We start from the raw sequence: 20,945 nt of genomic DNA on the forward strand, positions 1-20,945 counted from the left end.
TCTGATGGAGAAACTTTGATCTCCTCCAAGCACGGCCAGTCCCTGGGGACTGCCTGTAAAGCACACAGCAGAGCGTGCCAGGGCAGATTGACTCCACATAGAAACCACAGCCCATTTGGAAGAGTTTGTTCCCCTGCTCGCTTCAGAGAGTCCAAAAAGTTCATCTGACAGTGGGAGGGACCTGTACCCACAGCTCAGCCAAGGTAGCCTGTCTCAAGGCAACAAGCTTCCACCAGAGTGAACCAGAGAGAGGGAGGGGGAAAAAACGGACAGGATGTTGACTGGATTGGCCAGCAATCCCATTTGCAGGAAGTGGGAGCTTGGGAAGGAGATGTTGGTGCTGCTGAATCCAGGGCTGTTTTGAGGAAGAGGAAACAGAGGGAGAAAGTGGGGGCTGGGGAAGAGAAGGTAAAAGAAAACAAATCTGTTTTATTATTGCTTGAAACCCAAGGAGACTGATTAAAGCAAACATCCCCCCTGCCCCTTCCAAAGGGTTGTCTTGTCTGCTTCCTAAATGTGATTCCCACTTGTCTCTACATGGTTCTCATTTGTTTTTTGTTTCGGTCTCCTCCACGTTCCTTGCTGACTCTTAGGAGCCCTCCATGGAGCCATCAGGACTGGCTTCCCTTGGGAAGCTCCAAGGGCTGCCCAGGGTCAGACCCAGCACTGCTGCCTGTGCACAGGAAGGAGATGCAGCAAGAGGAATGCAGCAGGATACAACTACACACAATAGGCAAGAGGCCAAGGAAATCCTTGGAAAGCACTACCCCAATGGTGCTGAAGAGCACCTGGGTGCTTCTGGGATAGCATTCCCAAACGGTGAAGCAAAAGCAATTAAAAAAAGAAAAAAAAAAAAAAAAAAAGGAAAAGGAACCAGGAAGAGGGGATGCAGCACAACCACAGACCCACCCAGCGCTTCCCTCTCTATTAGCGGGCAGCCTTCTGATTAAACAGCAGCTTAAAAATTACCCTAATGGAGCTCCTTTCAAACACAAACCACAGGAACCTCTCCTAATTGCACTGCTCCTTTCCCAATCCCAGCCCAGGATGATGCAGCAGGTCCACTGGCTGCCCTTGCCCACAGCATTGGCGTGCTCCACCAGCCGTGCCCACTGCTCCCAGTGGGGTCTTGGAGCACTGTGGCACCATGGGCTTCACTTTCTGTCCTGGCCTCTGGCTCTCAGACCCCTGGACATGCTGCCTTTGCAGAAGGATGCCTGCAAGGCCTAACCAAACACACCAGAAAAAGGGAAATAAAAATCTGTCCTTCTACCCCTGTGGATTTTGCCACTGCCTCAGGACACATGGAAAGACCAGGGACTTTCCCTACCACCACCCTCTGCTGTCTCACCTTCCATACTACTTGTGAGTTTTTCATGGTAAGCCAATTCCAGTCTGCCCTTGGGATAGTCTCTCTAAATCTCCAGCCATGCCATCATGCTGCTGCACATCCTTACCCTCAAGAGCCCACAGGTGAGGATCCCATGACTTCCTAGACCTGGATGCAGAAGTCTTATTTTGAAGGAAAACTCCCACCTGGGCTGTGCACTTGCTGGACATGCACTGCAATCCTATCCAAAAGGAAACATAGCCCCCTCCACAATAAAAACCCACCAGGCACCCACAGCCTGGGGTGATCCAGCCACAAGAGGAAACTGAGCAGGATCTGAGCTCTCCAGAGCCAGGGAGAGCCCTGCATCCACCCAACATCAGAGCAGGTCCAGATGGCTGCACAGGTATCACGACATTACACGACACCATTTTCCCCCTCCTGTTTGCTGCCTCTGGAGAGGACACAGCACCAGCAGCTGCTCTCCCTGCTCCCTCCTGCCCATAAGGAAAGCAGAGACCCCTGACCTTCTCCAACACATCCCCCCAGCCCCTCCACAGCTTAAGCAGCCCAGGTGTGCAAATGTTACCCAATGCCCTCGCCAGGCAGAAAGTAAATTCCAGCAAACAGGGGAAATGCCAGCTGCAGTCAGACACTGGGATGTGCAAATAGCAGCCGGGGACCTTCGGGAGAGGAACAGCCCAGGCCCAGGCGCTCCTACCTATAATCCTTCTCAGGATGCTCCCTCCTGCAGCTCCTGTGGCAGAGGAAAGGATGCTAATTTGACTATTTGAGGGAGTGGAAAAAAAAAAAAGAAACGTTTGCTCTTGTGCTAAATGACCTTTTCAGCCACTTGGGGACAGAATTGCACCGGGGCTTTGGAGTGAGCTACAGCGGGCGCCGCTTGCTCCCTGCTCCCATACTGGATGCTTTGTGCCTCCAGATGCATTTAAGGGGTCCATGCCTCCCAACCACCTCTGTCCACCCAGCATCAGAGCCAAGAAACAGCCTCTCTGGAAAAATCTGCATGAGGCAGGGAGGAAGAAGTGGTCTGCTAAGAGCTCGCTGAGCAAAGCGCTTCAGACGGTTTCATTTCACATCGCCGAGAGCGTAAATCAGGGAATTGCTCCTCGGGTTCTTCTCCATTAGCAAAGTACACTGCAAGTCCCTTCCCACCATCGATACCGATCGACACTTCACATCTGCTGACCAGATCTAACAGGCAGGATTTTCCAGGGGAATAATACATTCAGTGAAAACACCATTGCTGCCACCTGCTCCCCCCAAACAGCAACCGCTCCGGGAGCGGCTCCTCGCTCTCTGCGGGCACATCCACGGCACCACGCTGCAGCCAGAAACCTCACAAATCCCCACCAGAAATAAAGAGGTGACCCCTTCAAAGCAAGGGTCATAAACCCCTCAAAACACACTTCCAACCAGTGGAGCACGTCCCACTGTCTGGAACTTCCCTAAATATGAACAAGCCTCTACTGGAAAGCAGAAATCTACTGAGGGGGGGCCGTGTCCTGTGCTATCGAGTCAGGATTGACAGCCACAACTCTTTCCAGCTAATTCCTTCTGCCCTGTGCACTGCAATCTCTAGCCTTTTGTCTAGAAATTCGCAATAATCAGCGTATTGCAAATTCATCACGTTATCACGGTATTTGAAATTATATTTTTGCAATTTATTGCAATATTGCAGTCAATCATATTATTGAAAATTCTTGCAATATTATTGTAATGAATCATATATTATAATAGTAATTTTGCATATAAGCAGGCTCCTCCCAAAAACAAAATACTAACCTAAAACACTTGCAACCTCTTAAAATTAGGGGTTAAAAGCCAAATTTACAGCTGAAAGCCAGAGACCAATCCATGCAGAGGGTCCAGATATTGTATCATTCCTAATGTTTCACCAGAGAATCACTGCACAGGGAAAAAAAAAAAAAAAAAAAAAAAAAAAAAAAGCTGTGTGTAAACAAGCAAAGGTACACCACCCACCAGCAGCTTGGGTTTTGAAACATTAATGTTGAAATTAGAAAGGCACATTTAGTAGAGTTATGGGCAGATTCACTTTCAGTTTGGCTCCAGCCTTGTAAATATCAAATGTCAAAAGGAAACAACTGTACTGAGTTAAGAGAGAAAAATCCCCATGCTGTGGAGACATATCCAGGATTGGGATTACTGGAGCTGGGAAAGAAGCAGCAAGCAGCAAGGAACACTTCACAACTGGAAGGGTATTTTTGCTGGGTAACCTGCCACTGCTAATTCTGCTAATCGACATCACTCTGGAATTTGAAAATGTTATCCAACCAGGAGAGAAACTTGATTTTCCTCTTCTGGTAACAAGGATGGGCAGGCCAGCCAGGTTGTGTGAAACCAAAAATGGGATGTGGAAATGATGAACTGAGTTTCCAGGCTCATTCTTGGGTGAGAAACAAAAATCCAGGCACCAGCACTTAAGCAGGCTGATCCCACTTGCAAAGGCAGCTCTGCTCGTTTTTCAACAAGGCTGAAGTAAAATGGCAAAGTTATCATTTTAGATTAGAGCAGCTCCTCACAGCACTGGCTCTTCTGAGGGTTTTCCATTTATCAGTATATTTAGGGGGAAAAAAAGAGCGGGGGGCTGGAAAAGAGCCCATCAGCTTAGGGCAAGCAAAAAAGATATTTTGGGTAAGGCTTCTCCTATAAATAAAAGGCTGGGAAGGGAGAGGACAGTGACAATGTACGGCTCCCTCAAGGTGTCACAGGGGATTTCTATTATCCATGGTGGCAACCTCCCCCAAACACAGAGCATCACCAGCAGCACTTGGCTTCCCTGGCAGACAAACCCTCCATTCTCTGGCTGCCTCACCTTCCCCACCAGGAAAAGGAGCCAGAAGTGGCTCTCTGTTCCAGGTCCATAAAAAAATTATATATATATACACACACACATACAGGGGTACAACTCACAAACGCAAGGCCAAGAGATATTATTATTCTTTTTTTTTTTTTTTTTTAACTTGACACAGTTGCAAATCAATAATTCCAGGCCAAGCAATTCCCAGCACTGAGAGAAAGCATCACCTGAGTCCCTCCTGAGCCTGGCCTGACAACACACACTAATGTATTCAGCCCACAGCCTCCTCAGGCCACAGCTTTCTGTAATTTATCCCTATAGCACCAGCCACCCTGGATTATTTAAGTCACCAGGGGATGCAGCACCACCAAGGCTGTTTTGAGCAGAAGCTGCTGACCACCCACCCACAAAACCACCAGTTTTGGTTTCCAAGGGAGTACCCAGCAGATGCTCCCCAAAGGTGATGTGGATTTCACAGAAAACCCCCAGTACTGATGCCTCTGGAGCATGCTGGGGAGGTGGTCATCTGCAAAGCACCATGCAGCACCTACAAGCACACCCAAAAATCCAGGGTGCTTGCACAGCCTGGGCTCTGGCAGAGGGTGCAGTGCTGTGCTGGCATCTGTGACACCAGGCTGGCAGCCCAGGGGACAAGCAGGGCTCACAAACACCTCCTCCCACCATGGGGAACAGTCACCAGACCGACCGGATCGGGACCCGATGGATGTTTGGGGAAAGCAAAGGATGCAGATTGAGGTTGGTTTATTAGATTACAGACAGCCCCATGCAAATAGGGCCATATTGATCTGGTCTGCAAACACCTGGCTGGGAATACGAGCAGCCCCTGAGTATACAGAAGCTGCTGGAGATTATTAACCAGATCCATTGCTGTAAATCACATTACCTCCTTCCAAACCCTGACCCAGCACAGAGTCCCCCTGTGCTAGGTGCTGTACAGGGCACATCCTTGCAGCACAAGGGAGCATCACTTCTCCCTGCACAGAACCCAAACACCTGAAAACTCAGCCTGAAACTGTGCCCCCTAGCAGGGGCATCCTGCTCTGGGGGCCATGGAAGCAGTTTTGTGCAGCCCTCCTTCCCCACAGCAAAACATGTAACCAGAAGAAACTCACTGCATAGGGAAACTGTCATAGGAATGCAAAGCAGGAAGAAAAAAAACACAAATAATAAAAAAGGTGGAAAATAGATAATATCACATCTTCAGGGGAAATCTCCTGCTCCTACTGGGTTCCTCATATTTTGCATAAACTGAAAACCACCTCTGTAGTGCACAGGGCAGACAAGACAGGCTCTCCTGTCTCCCAAAGTACCCCAAGTCCAAGCACAGGAAGGAAAAAAAGGTAGTATGAAAACGCTTCCCAGCAGAATTCCAAGAGATCAGAAACCCTTTGCAGAGTTTCATTAGCAGAGAAGGCAGCAGTTCCAGGATTAAAGGAGGAACTGGGAAATAAGGTGCTGAACCAAAGGCAGAGGAGGAATCCTGTCTTCCTCCCTTCTCCCTGCCAAAATCCACAGCTCTGATTCAGCAGAAGCACCACCAGCAGCACAGCCTACTACATCTCACTGTAAACAAACCCATTTCTTTTTAAACCACTACCCTACTCCCCTCAAGGATTGCTGCATGCAGTAATTTCCTTGTGATGGGGGGGAAAAGAAAAAAAAAAAACAAACCATGATGAAATTGTCTCAGAGTTTCTCTGTGTTTTGTTTACAACTGCCGCCCTCAAACCCAGGGCCGACACGAGTCCTGCTAACAGGAATAAATCTCGCATTTGAGAGCATTTAGAAAAGCTCTGCTTGCAGACACTCAGCACTCCAAAGAGGAAATCCCTCTGCAGGTCTCAAATAAGGGAACTTGAACCACTTTTCCCAGGAGAAATTTAGGCCTGAAAGATCTTCTGAGTTTCTCATTTGGAGCTACAAGGCCCGGTAACAAGATCTCTTTTCCCGGACTCACCCACAAACTGAGTGCTGCCAGGATCATGCAGAGGGTGAGGGGAAGTGGGCTGCTGAGAGACCTGTGGCAGCAGACAAGACAGCCAACATTCACAGAAGAGAATGCTCTGGTTAGCTGCTGTTTATGCCCACATCTGGTTAATACAGGTATTTTTCCAGCATGCATCAATAGTGAACACAGATTTGCTCTCCTCCGTGCCTTGCCCAGTGCTGTCAGCAGGAATTAGCCAAAGAAGGGGCTGCTGGCACGGCATCTTCCAGGAACACTTCTTCCCTGAACCCAAAGCTGCTCAAAACCTGGGGATGCAAAGGCTTAGAAACTTGGGAGCACGGGGATCAAGAGCTGGAGGACTGGCTCATCCAGTTCCCAGCAGCAAACAGACAGGGCTGGGAGCAACAGAACACAGCAGACCCTCCGAGAGCACCTTCCCACTCTGCTGCAATCACAACAAAGTTTGCTGAATATCAGGCACCTACAAAAACCAAGCCTTGAAATAAAAAGCACACAGGTTTGTCCTGCACACCCCAAATTGTGGGGAAGCCCTCAGGAACAGGAATGCTATGGCAGAGCCAGGCCTGGTTTCTCTGCTTTGATGGCAGGGCTGAGGGGAGGAGGTGGGAAGAAGAGCCCACTGACAGCCCTGTTCTTCCCACCTCCTCCCCTGGAGGATTGCAAGAGGCCAATTTTGATTAAACTAATTAAGCCTGCTCCATTCAAAGAGCTCCAACCACATGCTACCAGGGGAGAAGAAGAAAATATGAAATTACAAGGAAAAAAGAGAAGTCTCCCCACAAGCACGCTCCTCCAAAACCATCCATCCCCAGCAGATCCCTGATGGACACCATCATACCAGAAGATAAAAGCCCAGAAAACAGACTTGTTTTAAGAGACAGGTTCAGCCCTGAAGACCCTGCTCCTTCCAGCTACCAGGACCTACTGGGACATGTCCTCATCTCTCATTTTTCCTGGTTTCCTTTCCCTCCCAGCTAGTCCCAGACATAGCCACTCTCTTGTGTTAATTCAGTCCTCCACCAAGACAAGGTCTACTAAACCATCCCTATCTTCCAGTCCCTTGCACATTCCCTCCCCTCCTTTCCCTTGAAGGCATCAGGTTTCTGGAAGCAATTTAATTGTGAGTTACAGCAAGGCTTCCTCAGGCAGTGTGGATTGGACTGGAGGCCCTGCTCTCCCAAAATGTTTCACTTCCCCCCAAGGCAGCCACACCAGGGACCCTGCAGACTCTGCCTGGCACAGAGAGAGAAGCATCACTTTTCCCTTCAAAGCCTTTCAACTGGAAGGAAAAAAAAAAAAAAAAACCAGTAATAACAAATATCAAAGCAAAGGCTTCCTCCCCTTTGAAGGGCAGGAGGGAGAGCAGCCAGGCGAGGGCTGGACCTGCCCAAATCTGAGTGGGGATCCTGGAGCACTGAGCACTTTCCTGATGAGCTTTCTTTCCCAGCAGCAGCAGAATGATGCCCTAGGTGCAAGAATTGCATTGAAATTCAAATCGGGGTGTTGAACTCTCTCCGGCGCCTTGGGAAACCTCCTCAGTGGAAACGCAGGATAAGGAGGAGGGCAGGATTTGATACCCTGGGGAAGGGCTGGGGGGAAGGAAAGCAAGCTGCCCCAGCCTGCTGGAAGAAGGTTTGAGCCAAGGGGTGCTGGGCTTGCCAGTGTACCCCTCTTAGAGCTCTGCCCCACACCCCCAAAACCATCTGCCCCTCTTCTCCCCACGCTGCTCCTAGTGGGGTTTTACTTGGGGCGTGGGGAAGGGAGGGAGGAAGGAAGAAAAAGAAACCCCATATCATAATTGCTATATTAAAGAGAAATAGCAGGCAAGAATAATAAGAGAGGTGTCAGAAGTGAAATACAGTAACAGACATTAAAAAAAAAAAAAAAAAAAGACTACAGTTCTGCGATGGGGGTGTTAATTGAACACAGAGCTGGAGAGAACAAAGGGGTGTTAAGGAAGAGAAGAAGGGGAAAAATCCTACCTCCTCCAAAGATCTGATTTGAGTTAAGTTTGGTGAAGATATTGCATAGGGAAAGGTAGCTAAGAGGCACCTTATACAGCTATTATGTTCCAAAATTTAAAAAAAAGAAAAAAAAAGACAAACTCATTATTCAACAACAATTGCACAGCTAATCAGTGCTGTCTACAAATATTCCACTTGGTAAATTCCCCCATTGGTGCTACGCACATTTTTCTTTTAATCCTGAATTCCTTCAACACAGGAGGGAGAGGAGGGCAAGAAAATAAAAATTGTGGGATTTCAAATGCAAAGTCAGGGTCTTTTTTTAAGAAGCAGAAATTTGCCCGATGCCCTCACCTCCCCCAAATGAGCAGAGAAAGTGAAACGATGGGAAAAGCTCTTAAGGAGGAGGAATCAGATTAAATGGTCATATATCCTGTGCTCAGCCTCTCCCCGCCGGTCCCCGCCGAACGAGATGGGAGTTGGGAAAGGCTCACAGCTGAAATAGATGCTGCTGCATTTTGACAGCAGATATTTTCCAGTTTGCCATCCAAGGACCCCACGTCTGCGTACGCCTTGCCTGATTCTTCTGCTTAGCTATTCTGCTCATGCAGAGAACAGCTTAAAAAAAAAAAAAAAATACCAAGAGAGAGAGGAAAAAAACAAGAGGGAAAAAAAAAAAAACCAACAAACCAGCCATAAAGACAGAGCCTCTACCCCTGCCTTCAAACTTTTTATAAATCAGGAATGCAATTTCCGATTTCAATCCCTATTGATGGAGGAATCAATTGTATTTAGGACAACAATGCCTCCCATTTCCATAATTATTATTCCAAAAAGCCAGCCAGCCAGCCATTTGAAGGCAGTCCTGCCCCTTCCCTCGCAACAAAGCGACCAACAGCAAGTGAAAACACACCAAATGAACGCTGACAACTTCGATGTATATTTAAGCGGCAATTTTTTTCCCTCCCCTACATACTCCTGCCTGGATCAGGCCTCACAACTTTTATCACTTTTAGACATCACCCCAAAAGCAGCAATCCCCAGGTTTGCAGACAAAACGCAATCCCGAGGTTTTTTTTTAATCATTATAATTTTTAAAAGTAATAATAAATACTTGAAAATAACCGAGGAGCCCAAATGCAAAAGTCAAATCTTTGGCCGGTAGAGATGACCTATTTTTCTAAGAACTTTATGGACACTTTGGGTTTGCTCAAGACAAGGTTAACTATGAAATAGTAGCCATAATGTTGCGAGAGCTGGTGGTAAAGTCTCTGTAAGGCTCTGGAGTCACTTAAATCAGGCAGCGGGGTAACCGAACGCACATTTCTGCACATCATAACGCCGGGGGGAAGATGTACGCACGCACTTTCAAACACCCACCAGTGACCACAAACAATCACCAGGATTTCAAACGCCACACATGCAAAAATCTGGGAAGCTAAATGGAAAGTGGGAAGAGAGAAGCTGGTTCAACTTTCACGCCGCTGCCCGTGAGGAAGGGGTGAGCAAACAGATGCAGGCGGTACCCTCGGCCCCAGAAAAAACTTCCTCCAGCATTGGACCCACAAAGCAATAATTAAAAAAAAATAAAATAAAAATAAACCGAAACCATCTGGTTGTTTGCTTTCTTATGAAGTGTGACTTTCGGGGACACAGATGGGGGGAGAGGGGAGGAGGTCTTTGAATTTGCAAAGTGAAAGAATTCACCGCAAACATATCCAAGGGTAGATAAACAACACTCCAAAAGCCATCTCGAGTCAACCTCTTTGGAGATCTCCACAGAACAGCCCCGTAAGCCAAGCAATCCAGGCACAAACCAACAAACAGCATTTACAAAAATGTAAACCAGCCCCAGTTCACACCTCAATATCCTTATTTCCAGCAGCGTGCTTCTCCCTATACCATCTCTTTCCATTTTCCTTAGCAGACAGGAATTATTGTACCCCATCACTGTGGCTATGCACAGTTCTTTCCTCATCCCTCCCCAGCTCACCAGGACCTCACAGCATCCCTGAGCTCACCTGGCTTTTCCCACCAAGTTTGGTCCCAGCAGATTCCTCGTTGCCTAACTTTGCCACTGCGCTGACAGCAAAGCTGAGCTGGGATTAAACAGTTACCCTGCCAAAAGGTGTCCCTGCTCAGGGAATGTATGGAGCACCAAATACAGCATCAAACACACTTGGAGAAGAGACAGGCAGAGCTTCTTTGGCTCACACAAAATTAAAGGAGACAGAGAGAAGAGGGAAAGGAACTCGGTGGCTCCCTTTTCTTGTGGGGAAACACTGTAAAATCCTGAATGTTTTTCTCTAGGTAAACTCTCCCAGGTTACAGCACAAGAACAGTTTGGAGATTCCCATACCAAACCCAGTGGTGGCTATTATGGGAAGGACTCCTGGGGAAGGTCAGAGGCGGCCCCGCAGCCGTGAGGACTCGGGAGAGCCGAATGCCATCGGTAGGTGCTTTGTCTGGGCTACACGCTGCACAAACAACGCTTAACAAAGGGCCCCTTAGTCATTTTATATATATTGCAAGAGTCAAGCAATTGTATTTTCAATCAGCTGTTCGTGCTGGGAGGTTTTATATATATATATATATATATATATATATTTATATATATATATATATATATTTAAGAATAGAAAAAAAAAAATAAAACCTAGTTCAGGTTTCTGAAAGCTGTTCCCCTTTTATGTGTAACTATCAATGTATATCAACTGGGTGTGCAATCATATTTATTGTCACTTTCATTCATGTCATGCCCTTGCTTATATGGCTTAGATATGAATTATTGACTGTTTCAGTCCTCGTTGTAAAGAGGGGGGAAAGGGGGGGAAAAGTCAAGTACTTTGCAGCGTGCTAAAACAAGGCAGCTACACCGGCATGGGAAAGCCCACAGATCAACTCTGGTCAGCTCAGAAAGCCAAGAGGAGAGACAAACCAGCCCTCGAATTTCCATCATTCCCCCCACTTTTTTCTTTTTTTTTCTTTTTTTACATTTAACACAAAAAAAAAAAAAAAAAATAGAGATTCCAACAAATACATAAATAAGTGGTGCATGTTGCTAAATGTCCTTCCCTGAGCATCTGTTGTTTAAGATCACCCTTGATTGATGACTGCTATTTTTTAATTGTTGCTTTTAAAATTTAAATGCCCCCCTGGGATGTGTTATAAGTGTGTTAGTACATGGTAGGAGGTCTGGAAAGTGGGAAACAGCAGAACCAAGGCTCTCATGCCATTAGCTTCTAAAGAAGCCTGAGAACACCCCATGCCATAAAACAACAGTACCCTAAAGTAACTAACAATCTAATATATTGCTTTCACTAAAGGCAACTGACAACTTGCTCTTACATGAGCTAGCCTGGATGATTGGCAGACAAGAGCATTTTAACCCTTTCTTTAAAAGAAAAAAAAATAAGAAACCTTTGTGTTTACCTGAATACTAATGGTAATAAAACTGCACAGTTTCATTTTGTTGGTACTATTTCCCACACACGCACTCTGCATTCAGATTTTATTTTGCTTTTTAAGCAACGCCGTGTCTTAAAGAAGAAACTAGAGCAAGACAGAAATTGCAAGGGGGTTGATTTTTTTTCTCTCCCAGAAAAAGCAATAAATAAAGAAAGGCTATACAATAGAAATTAAACCACGATATTTTCTCTTCTAGGCACAAACCACATCATGCAAGTCCACTGCCAGGAGCATTAAATACCAACGAGTTATTTCTCCCCACTTAAATACTGCTGCATGGGGAGGGGGGGGAACCCGGAGACTTGGGGGAATAAAATCCCCAAAGAGCAAAAACAGTCCAGAACCAACAGCACTGATTTCCTACCTGTTTTTTCTTTGATTTCACACAAGACATTAAAAAGCGCCGGCTTCATCCTGTGGCAGTTTAAAGCATGTTTCCTGGAGAGGAGAGAAAAGAGGGGAGGGTGAGCTCAGGATGCCACCACGAAGAACAACTTTCCAAATTCATGCTGGCTGGTGTAGGGAGGGCAGGTTTGAGTCCCCAGTGCTGCCTACCTACCCAAGGCAGGGGAGATGAATGCCACCAGCTCAGGAATGGCTCGAGAATCACCTTTGCCACTGAGGAGCTCCACAGCGGGGGCGAGGCAGGCGATGCTCCACGGCAAAGCCAGCCCCAAGCTTTCGGGAGCCAAGCTTGGATCAACTGTCTTGTTCAATACAGACACAGCACTAGGCTCTCCCTGTCCCCCACCTCCAATATTACACCAGGCCATGTGGTATATTAGGCTGGTCCTGTAAGGCAGAGGGGAAATAAACTCCTCCTTGCCCCAGTGCTGGAAACATCCTCTGCTTAGAGCTGTCAATTCAGGGAATTTCAGCGCCCAACCCGGAGCACAGAAAAGGCGTATGGAGAGACAACCCCATTCCTCTGCCTCCATGCTACTTACATCCAGCTTATTTGCAGGTGTTAAAATTTAATTCTTTACAATTGGGACAGTAAACACATTAAAAATCTCAGCCGGCTGCTGCTGGGAAAGGGAGGGAATGCTATTCAACGCCGCTCCTTTCGGCTGCTGTTATTCCAGAGCTGACCGTTCTCCTGTGGGTTTTGAGGAGAGACTTTGGGGAGGGGGCGCTTTAATTGGCTGGTTTTAAAACCCACCACACGCCCGCTGAGGCAAAGAAACAGTGTGATTTAATTTTTCCCTCTCGAGCCTTGGGGTGGTTTAGCCAAGGGTTCAGTTTGCACACAGGGCTGTTGCTATCGGGCGCCGGTTACGGGGATTTCTGTTTACCAACCGAAATTACACGCGAAAGACGATGTGAACATCTGGCAAACATTCACACTACTTACCCCACCACCCACAACATGTTAAAAAGATTTATATATCTGATGAAGTCTCTCAAAGGTATATACCCTTGCAGAACCACAGTGTTCCCTTATCAGCACACCCAGATGGGCGCAGACATTTGGGTATAAGCAAATCACGTACATATGCTGTAAGGGCCCTCTTACAAATAATGCTGGCACTTTGCATCTCCCCAAGACTTAATTTAAGAAAAAAAAAAAAAAAAAAAAAAAAAGAAGAAAAAAACAAAAAAAAAAAAAAGAAGCAGCAAAACAACCGTGCAATTGTAGGACGGAAGGAGGAAATGCAAAGCCAAATGTTATTGATAAATACAGCGTGTTTGCTAGCTCAGAATTAAAATAAAAATAATTTACAAAAAAAATTTTTAAAAAGTACTGTGAGGAAACAGTTGAAATAGACCAGCAAGGCAAACCCATAAAGCCTTCTCCAAGCTCTGTTCTGCTTTGGTTTTATTGATTTGATTAACTACACTAAATTATCCAGGCAGGAACACACACGATTCCTGCAACTTTCCAAAGGAAGAGCCCCTCACTGCCCCGGGTCTGGCCGGGGAGAAAGTGAATGATTTCCTCCTCCTCCTCCTCCTCCTCACAGCTACTCTGCCCCTGCAAGAACATAAGAAAATGAATAAGATCAACCCTGCAACCAGCCTTTTCAGTAAGCAGGAGCCCTAGAGAAGCTGTGGAAGCAGGGGGGGATGGAAATTGAGATTTGGGGGGTACTTTTATCCTTCTGCAAGTTCTTAGGCGAGTTTTGGGGCCGTGCGCTGCGTTTTTCCAGGAACAATGTATTCTAGCAATCTGCTTCAACTCGGGGGCACAAGTACCAGGAGGACGGACAACACACCAAGCAGCTTTGCAGACCAGAAGAAATAACAAGTGTAACCCAGGCAATTCAGGGCAACTTTTTTTTTTTCTAATTCCTTTATTTGAGGTTTGTTTTTTGGTTTTTTTTCTTCCCCTCACTGAACTTTTGGTAGCGCCTTTAAAGGTGCGCATTAGGTTTACACTCCCCGAAGCTCAGGGCAATTCAGATACCGGCTCTTACAACCTTATTTTCCCCTTTTTAAAGACATCTGCAATTAAAAAGGAGGGAGGAGGAAAAAAAATGAAAAGAAGAAAAAAAAAAAAAAAGAAAGAAAAAAAAAAAAGGCAAAGCTTCTATGAGCATCTTCAAAGCGCAGAAACGCGCTGAAAAAATAACACTACTACAAGGGCCTAAGAAAGAACATTATTAGCAGCCCTAAAAGAGGGGCAGCACTCCGTGGCTCTTTCGGAGGAGACCACCACCACCCTCCGCAGTTAAACCCCCACCCCAAAAAAGGCTGGGAAAAGCCAGGCCCGGTTTGTGGATGGAGGGAGGGGGAGGCTGCGGGCGCGGCGACCCCTCGAAACGGCCGCGAAGTTGGGAGGTGGGAGAAAGGTGGGAAATAATAAAGGCTTGGGGGTATTAAAAGAAAGGGGGGATCCCTTTCTTTTCCCTCCCTTTCCTCCCTCGGCACATTTCTCCGCAGCAGGACCCCCGTTCCCCGATGCGCCCGCGGCCGGACAACAAAGGCCGGGCCGGGGCGCGGGGGAAACTTCCCGGCACCTGCCCCCCCCAGCGCTCCCCGCCGCTCTCACCTGGCCTGCGCCTCGTCCAAACTCTGGTCCGTGATGGTCATGATCTGCTGTAAGATGTCTCCGATGTCCTGCTTCCTGCCTGCCTCCCCCTCCGCCCCGCCTGGTCCATCCTGCATGTGCTGGGACAGGCCCGGGTGCCCCGGCATCCCCACCCCGCTGTGCGTGTGCATCAGCCGCGGCTGGTCATCCATCGCCGGCCGCCGGCCCCGCTCCGCCGCCGCCTCCTGCCCTGGCTGCCGGGAGCGGCGCGGCTGGGCTGGCCGCCTGGCTCCTCGCTTTCTTTTCTTGCTCGCTTTCTTCTTCTTCTTTCCTCCCCCCCCTCCTTCCTCCTCCTCCTCCTCCTCCTCCCCAGCCTCTTCCTCTTCGCTTTTTATTTATCCTTCACGCTGGCGCCCGGCTCCGCGGCGGGGAGGAAGAGGAGGAGGAGAAAAATGAAGGGGGGGGGAGGGGGGAGAGAGGAAAAAAAAAAAGAGAGAGAGAAAAAAGAAAGGGGAAAAAATCCCTTTGGCTGCTGGAGGAGGAGGAGGAGGAGGAGAAGGAGGAGGGAGAGAGGGAAGGAGGAGGGAGGGAAAAGGGGGGGGGTTCCGGGGAAGGGAGGGGAAACGGCGGCGACTCCAAAAGCAGGGCAGCTCAGCCCCGCGCCGGGGAGGCAGCGGGCGGGCCGGGGGCAGGGGCTGCGCCCGGGGAGGAGGAGGAGGCGGCGGCAGCGGTGGCCGCGGCGGGGCGGCCGCCCGCGATGGCAGCGCCGGAGCTACCGCGGCCGGAGCGCGGCGGAGCCCCCGCGCACCGGGGGAGGGCTCCAAACTTTCCCCCACCCTGGGGCCGCGCTCGGGGCTGGCTGGGCCCCCTGCGCCGGGCCTGCGCGCACCGCTCCGGCCCTCGCCGCCTGCTTTTGTTCGGCTCCGGACTCCTCAAACTGGCACGGAGGAGCCCGGGGGCGGGGGGAGGAAGGGGCAGCGGCGCCGCCCGCCCCCCCGGCCCCATTGGCGGCGGCGGCGGCGGGAGGGACGGCCCGCGGGCCGCGCCGCCCCCTGCGCGCCCGCCCGTCAATCTCCGGGTTCAGAGGTGGGACGGGGCCGCGCCCCGCCCGCGCCTTAAAGCGACCGAGCCCGGCGAGCGCGGCCGAGCGGGGGAAGGGGCGGCCGGGCCTGGGTATGCGGGGCCTCTGCCGGGCCCGAGTGTGCGCGGCCTCCGCCGGCCCTCAGCCCCCGCCCGGGCCCCGGCCGCGCTCTCCGCCCCTCCGGGCCGTGCCTCAGCCTTTCCGCCTCCCCTCGGGAGCGCCGCGGCCCGCCCGCTGCTGCTCTAGGTCTCCTGCCCCCCATCTCCGCTCAGCCGTTCCGCCTCCCCTCAGCGTTCTCCATCTCTCGTCAGCCTCTCCTTCCTTACCTGCGCTAAGCCGGCCATCCCTCCTGCCCTGCTGTCGGTCTTGCCCCTGACCTGCAGCCCCAGGCAGTCTCTGCCTCCCCGCTGCCCCTCTGCCATCCCGCTGGCTCACTCCCCACGCTGTCCCCACATCTCCCAGGAACGAGCAGGCTTCCTATTGTAGCCCCTAGGGAGATCCTTTCATCTCAGTGTGTCTTCATGGTGCTGTTTCTCTCTAAACCTTGGACCAGATGACCCACTGTGGTCCCTTCCAATTTAGGACTGCTGTTGTTATTGTCTCCTTTCTCTTTCCCAAGCACATTACACAGGCCAGCAGTGCCACATCCCACTCTTGATGTTCTCTCTATAGCTCAAACAGCACAGCGAGAGCCAGCAGAGATCCCAAGCCACCAAGACCACTATTCCAACCTACATGTCACAGCATTCTGGAGAAGAAGGACTTCCCCATTCCCTTTCTTCATTCCCTGGCATCTCAGTCTGTCCTGTGTCTGGAAAGTTCTCTGTAGGCATCGGCTGGTCACCAGGCATGGCCCTGGGACTGGGCTGGCCTGCAAATCCACGTTTGAAAATGAATAAATAAAACAGTTACGGTGATGCAAGAGTTTCTTGCATGGCAAATGGCTTCATCAGGTTGTCCCTTTCTCAGATCCAACTCCAGGCACCTTGTAACACACTGGAAGATTGTCTAGTCTCAGATCCTGACTTCTGCACCAGGTGGGGAAAGACCTATCAGGTTCATTAAAGAAAAAAAATATGTAAGGCAATTGTTTTGCTTCCACTCTTCGTTTTTAATGAAACACTTTCCAGTGTTTTAAGCAAAACACAACTTCTCATTTTGAAATTTCCTTTCGAACCATTAAAATGTTTTAAAGCAGTTGAAGGCGCAGTGAGATGTTTTGATTTTTGTCGCTCTGAAATGTTTCACTCAACACGTTCTTCATGTGTCTTGATTTGCCAAAATTTTTCAAAGGTTTCTGCTTTCTCACCCAAGACATATCTGTATACTTTTTTACTTTTCTGAAAAGGGGAGGAAAGAGGAGAAAAAATATTATCATCTCCATGGCTCCACAGGAAGCAGAACTGTATCCAAGAAACGAAGAGCCAAGGGACTCCTCTCCAAAGGTCCAAACTTTCAGACACTTAGTCATCCCTTCACTTGCTTGCTCACATACCAAGTCTAGACATTTGCTGTCTCAAACCCTGGCAGGGACTCTCCCACCCCCACAGGTCAGCCCAGGGTCTTTTGGGTTTGATTTTGAGCGGCTCCAAGGACAGGCAGTGCAGCAGAGCTGAGCGTGCACAGGCACGATGATGGGGACACTGGGGACTGTGGGGTGCAGTGGCCTGCTGACCCTCCTGGCTCTTGTTTTGAAGATCCTTCCCTATTTTTCAAGTCACAGTGTGATGCCTCAGCACATCAGGCTGGAGAAAGCAGGAGCCAGGAGGCCCTCCAAGCAGCTCCAAGGGAAGCATCCAGCGCAGGACCTTCAAGGAACTACGTGCCAGTGCCGAAGTGGCCAGGATTTTGCCTCTGCTGTCTGCTGGAGTCTGTAAAATCCTTCCTGTCAGAGATAACTAATCCTGGGGCCTTTACAAGACCTCTCCTGAAAAGCACATTTCATTCCTCTGTCTCCTCCTGCCTTCCAAGTGCATGAGATTGCAATAGGTATTACGGAAAATATTCCCCATGGGAGCCGACACTGGACTCCCTTAAAACCCAAACACCATCACCCCTCCTTCCCCAAGACACAAGTGAGCACTATGCTCTATTATCTCTACACCCACTAAATCTTTCTGAAATAAAGAATAAACATTTCCACCACACATAGTGTAAGTGTATGTGCCAAGCTGCCTCGCTTCCTCTCCTCTGTGGTTATTATAAAGTGGTTTTGTTTCGATGGCGTAGCAGATGGACAGCGTCCAAGTCTGGCGTCCCCACTCCCCCTGAGTACGTCGAACGCTATCTTTGGTTTATCACAGATTCCTGCAGAAAATGTTTATGAGAGCCTCTTGTTTAAAATCTTGGCCGCGTCACAGTGTAATTCCTATTATTTATTAAATGAAAATCAAGCTGTTGTTAATGCACCATTACTGTGGCAAAGTGGAGCCCTTGGAAACCAAGGCCAAACACACTCTCTTGTTCTCCGAGCGCGAGGGAAGAGTCCCACTGTCACCATCGCTCAACACTTGCGAAGCCGCTGGCATGAGAAGTGATTTCCTGGCCTGGGACTCCTTAAACATTTCCTTTTTGCTTTGCTGCCCCAAACCTGACCTCCAGGAGCCAGACAGTGCACAGATCATACCTCACACTGACTCTAGAGGGGCTCTACCTAAGACACCACTTTGGCCACGCCCTTCTTTATTCACCAAATTAATTTTCCTCCCTCTTTTGCAATTTTCCTCTAACAGAATTTTTTTCCATGGAAAACCCAAGTTCTGTTTCACAGGCAGCCACTGTCCCTGTAACACAGTGAATGCCCTATAGATGGTCTCCTTTATATTGAAGTGTGCCAGTGTTTACATTCCTAGCTGGTTTCCAGAGGAAATTCTAAAATTTTCCTGGAAATGTCTTGTTGCTTTGAACTGATTGTTTATTTGTCAATTTAGTCATTAACCTTCTTCCTTACTCCTTTGGCTTTTGATAAGACAGAATGTCAAAGGGACGGGAAATAGGCTCAGAATGATTTCCCCTGGCGAAGGATCCAGAAGCAAAGGGACTTTTCTCATCAATTTGAGCAGAGACACAGCTTCACTCCAGGTGCCAGGTTAAATCAGCCTTCAGGTTTTTGCAGGGTTTGTGTGTTAGACTTTAGGTCTTCTGCAGGGATCACAACCTGGGGATCAAAGCCCTTTCAAAATGAGCTAAATACCACTGATCCCAGTGAAGATGGGAAGAGCCAGAAATATATTCCCACTTATTCCATTGCCAGCCTCACCTTCAACAGCTGCATCACACCAACTGCCATGGTCATGGTCTGTTCTATTAAGAAATACATGTCTTAATTAATACATTGCTTATTAATATTACCTATTCATTAGATTATCATAAATAACCTGACTGCAGGCAAAATCCTATAACCACAAGTGAGGGGAACGAATTCTATTCATGCAAAAAAATTGTGGTGTATAAATTGTCTGTTGCATATTCAAATACAAGTAACAAAATTCCTACCACCAGAAGTTTACCAAAAAGAAAAACATCTTTTCCCGATAGCTGACATAAACATGTAAGTGCTACCAAACATATTTACATGTTTGAAATAGATGGCATAATTACAATGAGTTATAGCCAATATTCAGACTTTCCCTGGTTTAAATGCTACCTTCTGATACAGCACAGCACATCCTTTAATTGTGGTCACGTGCTCTTTCTTAGAGACTGCTGCAATTTTTTTCCACAAAAACGTCTATAATTGAAAAGAAAATGGCATTGTTTAAAATAAATTGTCTACCCTCCTGGAAATAAACAGGTGACTTCCCCTACAGAATGTCCTATTTCTGGGACTTCTATATCACAGCAAGCCATCTGCAGAATCATTTTGGACATTCTTCCAGACCCCAAACTTGAATTTCAACAAGGAAATGCAGTTTTTCAAGACAGGGAAAAAAAAAATCCAACAAGGATTTTGAAAACAAGTCAGGTAAAAGCTATCAGTGGAAATAGCAACAAAAGCAGTCATAGAGTCCTCCAATAAAAGCAGGTCCATTCCAGACTCAACAAAAAAGGTCTTTTACCCTCTTTCAACCAGTACTGATGTTCCTCAAAGGATACAAATAGCTGTTAAATTCACTTTTATCTTGAGAATCTCACATCTGTGCAGCGCTTAAAAAAAGAGAAAGAGCCGCATTAGAGGTACGAGCCCATAACTGTATTCCACAGCTTCTCCATGAGCTCTCACAAGTCAAGCCTCCTAAGGAGACCTTGAGACCCCTTCACCACCCTCAGGATGGGCTCTCTTTTTTTGGAGAGCCTGTTTGCAGGTGATTCACTGAGGTTATCTGTATTGTTGTACAGACTGGAACATGGAGAGCCAAGAGAAAGGAGGGACTTACCTCTGGGAACCACCAGCAAGAGCCAAGGTTCTCACTCCCAAGGTCTCATGGAATACCTGCCTTGGTCACAGTGTCTGTGAAAGAATTCCCTGCTGCCTCATGCGAACTAGAGCTAACTATCATTACTTTCTTTGCATCTCAGACAGAGATTTCTGGTTTTTGGAATATATTCCATCACACCATCTCCCTTCAAATGGTCTTTATGGAGTTCATCTGCAGTCAGAAGTTGTTTTTCCCCTCCCAAGTTTTCCATGGATTTCCCAGAGAGGTTGCCATTGAAGAGGCTCAGCCACAGGTTTCTGGTACCACCTTCATAAAAGGGGGGTCCAAGGCTGTCCCCAAAAACAGTTCTCACCAGCCCTGAGCTGGGTGATAGAACCAACACCGTTGACCCCTCTGCAGCCCTACATCTGGTGAGAAGTGTCCTCCCAGGCAAAGGTCTGCCAAGGAGCCCCTTGCTGCTCCCTGGGTCAGGGCCCCACTGTCCCATGCTCCTGTCAGGCTGGCATCACCATAAAGCACTGGGCAAAGAGGTCACAGTAGGAGACACAGGTCTCTGTGCTGGTAAGCAAGCCAGCAGCTCCAATTTACTGAAATGTTTTTCCATCAACCCCCCCCCGACCCTGCTTGGCTTGTTCACAGATTCCTTCAGTCTCTCTCCTGGGGGGTTTGACCCATTGTTCCTGCAGGCTTTCCTATTATCAGCTGTCCCATCCTTTTTGCACAACTGCTGTAGTTGGACCTTAGCCTTTCATTTCATTTTCATTTGGCTTCTTCCCCAACTTCCCATATTTGAGTGTTTCACTTATTATCAGTCAGGTCCCTTCTGTACTTTGCTCAGCTCCATTCTACTAATTGGTTTGAGTATGGACCCAGCATTCCCTAAAGGAGAGTCACTCCCCTCACACACCAGCACTGCCACA

General features: G+C 48.4%; 1 protein-coding gene across 2 annotated transcripts in view; it reads right to left on the reverse strand.

Moving 5' to 3' along the window:
- The window catches only part of PBX1 (PBX homeobox 1), a 125,185-nt gene extending 109,663 nt beyond the window's left edge, over nucleotides 1-15,522 (reverse strand). Inside the window, exons 1-2 of one of the 2 annotated variants that reach the window (XM_079313398.1) lie at nucleotides 14,587-15,522; nucleotides 11,959-12,032 (exon numbers count right to left, since the gene is read on the reverse strand). In XM_079313398.1, the coding sequence (XP_079169524.1) occupies nucleotides 11,959-12,032; nucleotides 14,587-14,777 (265 nt within the window). In that variant the 5' untranslated portion in view covers nucleotides 14,778-15,522. The remainder of the gene's footprint in view (nucleotides 1-11,958; nucleotides 12,033-14,586) is intronic. The other variant, XM_079313399.1, reaches the window with a different exon arrangement.
- Between the last annotated feature and the right edge of the window lie 5,423 nt (nucleotides 15,523-20,945).

This window comes from Erithacus rubecula (assembly GCF_903797595.1).
Source record: "Erithacus rubecula genome assembly, chromosome: 10".
Lineage (NCBI taxonomy): Eukaryota > Metazoa > Chordata > Aves > Passeriformes > Muscicapidae > Erithacus > Erithacus rubecula.